At 35.3% G+C, this 8,348-nt stretch overlaps 2 protein-coding genes and 1 pseudogene across 2 annotated transcripts; 1 reads left to right on the top strand and 2 right to left on the bottom strand.

Annotated features, from left to right (window-relative positions):
* Positions 1–7: 7 nt before the first annotated feature.
* LOC106364095 (AT-hook motif nuclear-localized protein 6) lies at positions 8–2,147 on the bottom strand (the record flags this gene model as incomplete). The annotated part of the gene is given in 7 exon segments (XM_013803735.3): positions 8–42; positions 45–195; positions 269–430; positions 510–638; positions 726–802; positions 1,303–1,791; positions 1,986–2,147. Coding segments are annotated over 6 exon segments (990 nt in total), but the record flags the coding sequence as incomplete, so codon positions are not given.
* A 236-nt stretch (positions 2,148–2,383) lies between these two features.
* LOC125594546 lies at positions 2,384–5,400 on the bottom strand (annotated as a pseudogene).
* Positions 5,401–5,975: 575 nt separating this feature from the next.
* On the top strand, positions 5,976–8,306 carry LOC125594544. Its single transcript, XM_048770706.1, has 11 exons — positions 5,976–6,273; positions 6,389–6,505; positions 6,576–6,735; positions 6,815–7,003; positions 7,077–7,155; positions 7,246–7,311; positions 7,390–7,437; positions 7,506–7,552; positions 7,664–7,754; positions 7,843–7,922; positions 8,022–8,306. Exons 1-11 carry the CDS (start codon positions 6,126–6,128, stop codon positions 8,083–8,085), a joined length of 1,089 nt encoding a protein of 362 aa, XP_048626663.1. The 5' UTR covers positions 5,976–6,125; the 3' UTR covers positions 8,086–8,306.
* The last annotated feature ends 42 nt before the right edge of the window (positions 8,307–8,348 follow it).

Genomic DNA, 8,348 nt, shown 5'->3' with positions numbered 1-8,348 from the left:
TCACCACCACGTAGGCTTTGTGTTTTGGCTCCTCTACGGTTCCACCGCAGGAGAAGTGGAATTCACAGTGGTGATAGTGAAAGTTGGAGGTTGTTGTTGTGGTTGTGGTGGAGGAGGACAAGCCTCCATGATTCGAGGCTTCTTCTTATGTGTTTGTTCTGCTTGATGCATCACAATGAAACTTCCCATTATCACCTGTCACAAATTATAATCACAATGGAATTATTAAATATGTTTTTAATTTATTAGATAATCAAGATTCTGTTACCTGGACAGGACCAGCTGCTATGAGCATACCAGCAAGGCCACCGCCGATTATTTTACCATTGGTCCGGCTAAAGAAAATGCTCATACCACCGGACCGACCTTTGGTTCCACAGTTTTCAGTAGGCATAAAGGAACCAGATAGAGAAAGTATCTCAAATCGACCCTAAGACAAGATAACAAACTAATTCAAGAACCGCCAAAAATCTCATCAAGAACCAAAAATATAGTGTTAATTAGGTTACCTCATATGTAAGAGTGCCTCCTGAAGTGGTAGGTTGACGAAGTGTGACATTGGAGATGGTACCAGTAGCAGAAAGAATGCATATAGCTCGAGAACCTTGTGAATACGGCATAACTTTCATCGTTACATCCTGATTAAAAGAAAATATATATTCTCAAAACAATGATACACATAATCCATTACCAAAGAAAAAATCATGTTTTGGGAAATTTATTACCTCACCAGCATTGACAGTAAACTGATGTGTTGTAAAATTTGCACCCATATAGCATGATAGCCCAGCAGGAGGAGGAGCTACAAATAGATAAAACAGAGTTTTGATGATATTGACTTTGACTAATCAGATAATTAATAAACTCTAATTCTCAACTAGCCAACTTGATCATCCTTGTCTATAACTATCCATAACAATAATTAAAACAGAATTAACCAAGCTGATTAGAAACCTTAAGATCTATGCTAACAAATTAACAATTAACACGACTAGACACTCTTTATCTTCTAAAGATGAAGAGACAACAGAGATTATTCTCTCTTTGTTTAAATCTTTTTTGTATTTTTATTTTATGTTTGTTCAATCAGCATCATCAGATCTCTTTCTCTGTCTTCTAACTGGTCTCTTTGTACCTTCTTCAGACAAAAGGGTGCCCAGTTATGTTTGGTCCCACTTCCCAACATCTCAAAAAATTCACATTAAATCACATCAACACATAACTCAAAACTCCAGATCAGATCTATCTCACTAAAACCAATGCAAAAGATTAAAACACACACGACTAGACTGCAAAGTTTACCTGGGCTGCTTTCATACTCAAACTTGTTAGATCTCTTGATGAATTCAACAGGTTGCTGATGAGCCTTTCCTCGTTTCCAATGAGAATGATGATGATAATCTCCAGAGAATGGAATGGAAGATGAGATTGGAGTCGGAGACAGAGTTGGTCTCGAAGCCCTAGGGTTCAGACTACCATCTGGAGCGTATTTTCTCGGCCTCCCTCTCTTCTTCTTTGTCAGATCTGTCCCTGCGCTAGAGATTGATGGCGGAGGCGCTGCAGCGGCTGAGCCAGGAGTCACAGTGGCTGGAGCCGGAGGGAGAGGAGGTACCACCGTCGTGGGTCTCACAGATGGAAGAAAGCTAGGGTTTTGTTGAAACTCTGTTCTTGGTGCCAAAGTTTCATCTCCCTTAACTGTGATGACCCCACTTGGACTCATTCCACCTTTCTCCTCCATTTTTAAAGTCTCAAATTACCAAAAAAATAGCAGAACAATTTTGCCCGTGAATGCTAAATTCAACAAAGATGAAGAGAAAGAAACTTAGAGAGATAGAGGAAGAAGATGAAGAAGCAAATATTTCTTTTGTTTTCCTTTGTTTTTTTTCAGACAAAATTAACTAGATATAAGATGGATGAAATAGCTGGGATCAAAGATTAAACCAGAAGAAAAAAATTGGTTACCGTTTTTAGATTTGGTTTCTTACCTTTCAACAGTTATGGAGCTGAAACTAACACTATAGCAGAAAAATGCAAAAGCTTTCTCAGTGGGTGATTAACCTCTTGATCTCACCGGAAATTAGCAAAGTAAAAATCTCTCAGAAATTAGATGCAATATCCCCCAAATTTTCATAACAGAAAGATATAATATATTTTTGCAAAGGAAAAAGGAAGTAAATAAATAAAATGGAAAATTGTAGGAGAAAGAAATAATACTATATACTAAAATATCATGTAGACAGTTGTTTCATTTAATATTATTCTAATATCGATGATATAATAGTTATAAAATCAATCTATTAATTTTGGTTTAGAGAAAGATCCACGTCCGTCTTGGAAAATTAATATGTCTAATTAAATAAAACGAAACTGCAAAAAAAAAAAAAAGTTAAGTGAAAATTTCAAAAAAATAAAAAATACCGTGTTCTGACAATATCCTTTGTAAATCACTTTTAGTAACGTTGACCAACGAAATTTGCTTTGAAAATATACTAAGACCAATTAATTTTCAAGATAAGCTAAATCTTTTGATTCACTTACGCAAGGATTTTGTTTCACGTACTTAGAAATAAATTCTCAAAAAAAGAAGAAGTAGTCTTTGGATAAAGAATCGACACTGATTTTTGCAGCAAGTACATTTTGTCGGTCAAAGTCAAATCTACTTTCCGCGACACAGTGTCTGTACACACTTGGAGTACATGACATAACACAAATGAAATGATCCAATAATCATTCAGATTCCTTTCATTTGTCAGACTCTCTTAATAAGTTAGCAAGTCTTTAAGCATACCGAAGGGTTTAACAAAAGTGGTGACTTATCATAACATATTACCAACAAAAAAAGCTGATGACTTAGTTTCTAGACAACTCTCTCTTTCTGATCTCTTTTGTTTATATGGTGTTGTTAAGAACATAGTTGAGGTGTCTTCATGTAATCACTCCTATAGATTCTTTTTAGTTGAATAAAAGTGAACTAAAAAGACTACTTTTAAGTTGTTGCTCCATATTTTCAGGCATGGCGTGATTGAGATGTAAAAGATTTTGCTGAATGAGGAGAATCAGATCGAGGAGTTTGAGGAGATGATCCAAATCTCTTGTTAGTTGATACTTTAAGACTCTTTTTCGCGCTTTGATGCTTAGTAGGGGTTCCTTTGTCTTGTTCTGGTGTAACTTGACCTTGAAGTTTCTTCAGTTCCTATAAACAACCAAAACCCAACAAGCATTACGTTTGGTTACTCATAGAAGTGTATTGATGCAAAAGAGTGTTAGCTAAAAATACTCTTCTCCTGCGACGTTCTTGTTCTTTCTCTTCTTTGAGTTCTGTATACTCTTCTAACATTGAAAGTAGACGATTCTGAATGTAGAAAATCAGATGAATAGATCAATTATGCATGCTAAGAGAGGACTTTGTGTGACAGAAAAAGATAACTCATACACCATCAAATAGAAACTCAGCTTCTTTCTCTGATTCCCATATTGTAATCTTGGAAACTAATGCTTCAGCCATAGCTAAGAAGAATAAAGAAGTTTTCAATTAGTTAAGGAGTCCCAAAGATAACAATCTGAAAAACTTTCTTGGTATCATCTATATGAAACCTGGAAGTTTATTAACGAGTGCTCTAGCTTTCTCTGCACGTTTGAGGATTAAGTGAGATCCTTTTCCAGCATTGTACCGGTTTTCATCCTATACAAATCATAAAAAATCCATAACTAACCACAAAATGTGAAAGACCATGGATGGTTATAAAAGAGACAAACCTGATTATACTCTTCAAGCCAAGTCTCTTCCTCACAAGCATTCAACCATTTTTCAGTTTTTTCAAGAATCTCTTTTCTGCTTAAAGCTTCCTCTTTCACTTTCCCAGCTCGATACTCGATATGTTCTAGTATATTTTCAGGGTTCACGTCTCCTGATTCAATGGCTTTAATTACATTCTCCACCGCGATATCTTGTTCTTCAAGAACAATGTGTGTTCTTTTGCATATCTCTTCAAGTTCTGACCTCTTCTTTAAAACAAGTTCTTTCATTTTGCTCCATTTTAACTCCTCTAGCCGACATAGCTCGGCTTTAACCTTTTAAGCATTAAACAATCAATCAGCAAAAAAGGTTTTTAAAAAGATTAAAATTAGTTAAAGCTAATGTGAATGTACCTACCTCTTCAAGCAAATCTGTGGAAAGGCTATTAGGTTTGGTTATTTCAGAAGCAGTAGCAGCTATATTACATGAAATACTCATGAACTTTTGTTGTTCTTCTGCTGGTGTATCCATTAAATTCCAAAACTCAAGCATTGTGGTCACAAGATTTTGAAGCTGCAATCAATAATATGGATTATATGTAAAGAACAAAGAGCAAAGTTGTAAGATACTAAAAAAAAGTTTGTAAACATTAAACTGACTTCTTGCATTCTTTGTATCTTTGTTTCGTGCCATTGGTTCACTGATGAAGCTAACTTGTCAAGTGTTGTATTACTTATACTTCTTGACCCTTCAGATTCTACTAAACTTGGGTGAATCTTGGTAACAGTTTCTCGAAAATTCAAACCAAGAACCGAACAAAGCGATTCCAGAGTTCTTAGATGATCTTGAATCTGTTTCATCCGGTTCCTCTGAGCCAAAAAAACACCTCAAAATATTAACCTCTTGATCAAGAAATTAAATCAAAGTAAAAAAAAGTAGTTGGTTAAGTTTAGGAAACCTTCTGTTCTTGAAGTGTGTAAAGCTCTCTATGTAACTCTTCAAGCTTTCTAAGAGATAAATCGGATTCATCAACCGGAAAATCAGATGAACAAGTCTCATCAGATTCACCATTAATCTCATCTCTTACACATTTTATATCTTCAATTCGATCACTTGAATAAACTGATTTTTCCTCTCTGATTTTCTCTTTTCCATATCTTCAAGTTTCAGAAGAATCTTTCCTAACTCTTCTTTCAAATTTCTTCCACATTGATCAGATTGTTGTTGTCTTCCAGGACCTGATGGCTCTTCCATTACAGAACATATATCAATAACTCTTGCTTCTGAGTCAACAATGTCTTGTCTTAGCCGACTCCTCTCCTCTTTAACCTTTTCGATTTTACCAATATAAATGTTTCTGCATTCGTCTTCAATCTCATTCAAAATCTTTTCTCTTTCGGTTTTGGTTTCTCCAACCTCGTCCCATATAATCTGTATTAGAAACAGAACCACATCATCGAAACGGTTCTATATTTCAAAAAGAAGAGGGAAAAGGCGGTTTCTTGGAGCTGAAGAAACAACAAACCTCAAGTTCTTGCAGAAGAGATGCAGAAAATGATTCGATTTGAGTTTTGGACATTATTATCTCCAAACTCTGCAGAAAATATATTTTACAAAACCAAATAACATTCAATGTTCTTCCTCAATCGCCATCTTATTCAATCATATGAAGATAGTTTGTTTCTGAAATAATAACATGTTCTGGAAGTTTCGATTATATCAAAATGAACTAGCAAATGTTAGGGTAAGATTCATTTCTATGTCTGAAATGGGAAACCTTAATTTCAAAATTTTCTATAGAAAATTTCCTGGAAAATGGATTAAACGTGTAGCAAAAATATCGGAGACGAGGTATATAAGAGATTGAGAGAGTTCTTAAAGACAACCGAAGATCGTTGGGAGAACGCTGCTTTTGTATATTTATGTTTCTTCCCCTTATCTTTTTGATTTATAATTTTCATCCTTATATCAACTTTCCATTTTATTTTTCACGAATGCAACGATTCTTATTTACGAAAATATCTTTCTTCATTTAAAGTTTAAGATTGTAGTGAATGAAAAATACTTTGGATAGAAACATCAGTTGGTGTTACATTCGACGTATTAAAACATATTAGATATTTTGGTGGAACTTAAAAACTAGAGAACCAAACTGAAAATACAGAATTTGTGAGCTGTAGATAGAATCCACGCCAACTGAATAAGGGCCGTTGGCCGTTACCTTCTTCCTCCCTCTCTCGTCATCTCCAATCCTTCTCTCTCCCCTAATTTTCTGGAAATTCATTCGACTAGGAAGGAGAGAGAGGGAGAGGAGAAGAGCATCTCACGATTCTTTTGTAATTCTGTTGAATGTGAAACTCTTTCCCTCTCCGATTTCGTCGGCTTAATCATGGTTCCGTGTTTTTCGTTGGAGGAGTTCGACATTGATTTCGAATTCGATGCACCTCGTTTCTACGATTTCTCCAGACCAGAGCTTGATTCCGAGACAGATGAAATCGAGTTCTGGTTCGAATCCGCGGGAAACTACCCTCCTTCGCGTAAGACACACGTTAGGGCAAAGATTCTGTTTATTACAAACATTTGTCTTTTTGTTTCTCTCTCTCTTACAGTTCGGTAATAATATTAATTATGATTTTTTTTTAATTATCTCAGCTTTTAGCCCAAAGTTTAATTGGAAACTTGAGCCACTTCCAGTTAAGCAAATTACAAACACCAGCTCAAAAACTAAGCCTGTGGATACCGGTCTTAATCCAAAAGATAAATACAATGGTAATGATTTTTTTTATCTTGGTTTCTGCATAAATGTTTTCAGAGACCTCATGTTTAACTTGTTGTTCAGGGTTCATATATTATAACCAAACGGTTAAAGATGTCTCCAAGACAAAACCGAAATCAAAAACAAAATCGAGTAGTAGCTCAACTTTAACAAGACCTACTGTTTCTTTGCTTGCAAGGCAGAATAAACCATTAGACGTTTACTCCGTTCAACTTTTGACAAGGTACACCAATGAGGAAGCCATTAATGTGAGTTTTTTTTTTCTTTCTTTTGGCTTTAACAAATAGTTTTTGGTGTTTTAGATGTCAGAGGTCATTAGCAAAGTTTGGTGATAACTTATCTCCAATCTTAGTCTCTAAGTTGCAAAACCAAGACACCAAAACGCAAAAACTGGAAGCTAAGATGGATCAAATTAACTCCAACAGAAGATCTAAACTCACTGTTCCTAAGGAACCGAAACTCAGAACTGCAGAAAGATCTGAAAGACACAGGTACTCAGAATCCAGGCTTAGGCTCGTCAAGAAGACTGTTTTGGCTTCCTTATAACATGTTTTGATGTTTCAGGTCTAAGGTTAACTCAGAAATCAAGCAGAATGCAAAATCAAGGATCACTTCACCTAAAATAAACACTACCAACAAAAATGTAGTTTTTTTCAATCGTAGTTTCTTCATTACCACATTCTCAGAAGGTGTAGTTAGAAAACAATAACTAATGTTTTGGGTTCCTTTGCAGATTAATCATGAACCTTCTTCAGCACCTCTGCCTAAAAGTAATACTGTACGGTCTCAAGATCTTAAGGTATAACTAATATTCCCACATCTACAAGTCTGAAAGATCTTATCATCCCTCATGTGTTAACATAATTTTCTGCATCAGGCATTTGGTTTAAGAACATCACTGAGAGCAAAGGAACGCTCTTCAAATGTAAGTTTCACATCCAACATATAAATCTATCTTTCAAATGTTCTTTTAAATGATGTCTCACATTGCAGGCTAAGATTAATGCCATACAAGAGAAAGAAGCTACTAACTCCAGAACGTTAGTGCATAGCTTTGAAACTCCATAAATCTACTTTCCTTGTTTAGCCTAGTCTAATCTAGTTTCTAGAGTCCATTTTCCCAAGAACGTTCTCACGCCCGTTCTCTGCAGGCTATTAAAAGGTAGGAGAGCCAAAGGAAACCACAGCGGGAAGATACACTGCCAAGTGTATGAATCTAAGATTTTCCCTCTAGACTCAAAGGTTGTAACTTAACTCTCTTCTAAACTCATAAGAAGTCCCATTGTATAAAAATGTTGACCATATTCCAATCTCTTCCTTTTCTTGACAGAGACCAAGCAAAGAAGGACTCGGCGAAGTAACTAGCATCAAATATGGAACTCAAAAGTCTTGCAGGACATATATTAACAGGTAACTAAAATGCAATCTACTAAAGCTATACAATAGTTAAAAAAAACAACAACAGGCCAAAACAGATATCACACACCATTGATAATATTATTTGAACAGGGGCCTGGATTTATGCAGCAAATTCGATTCACAGAAAATTGCAGGGAGCTTAATCATGGCTTAATCTTCACCTTGAAGATCATTGCTTAATCTTCACCTTGAAGATGTTCTTATCATGTTGATTTATACACACGCATTCCTATGTCTCTATACATAGAAACGTGTACGCTTGTTTTTGTTTAGATATATGCTGAGAAATATATTTCATTGATTTTTTGTTGTTGTGTGGTCATATGTTATGTAAGCTATTATTTATTAACTCAGAAGATTAAAGACTTTAACTAACTCATGAACTTTTTTTTTGAAAAAGACAAACTCATGAACATG

This window comes from Brassica napus, assembly GCF_020379485.1.
Source record: "Brassica napus cultivar Da-Ae chromosome A9 unlocalized genomic scaffold, Da-Ae chrA09_Random_15, whole genome shotgun sequence".
In the NCBI taxonomy this organism is placed as follows: domain Eukaryota; kingdom Viridiplantae; phylum Streptophyta; class Magnoliopsida; order Brassicales; family Brassicaceae; genus Brassica; species Brassica napus.
The sequence above is the reverse complement of the archived record's forward strand: the minus strand, read 5'-3'. Positions and strand labels throughout refer to the sequence as shown.

Bases quoted from the DNA above. Each gene is read 5' to 3' on its own strand.
- LOC125594544 (XM_048770706.1), top strand. From the start codon at position 6,126: ATGGTTCCGTGTTTTTCGTTGGAGGAGTTCGACATTGATTTCGAATTC. The intron at 6,736-6,814 runs GTACACCAATGA...TTGGTGTTTTAG, and splicing joins TCCGTTCAACTTTTGACAAG to ATGTCAGAGGTCATTAGCAA. The intron at 7,553-7,663 runs GTTAGTGCATAG...CGTTCTCTGCAG, and splicing joins GAAGCTACTAACTCCAGAAC to GCTATTAAAAGGTAGGAGAG.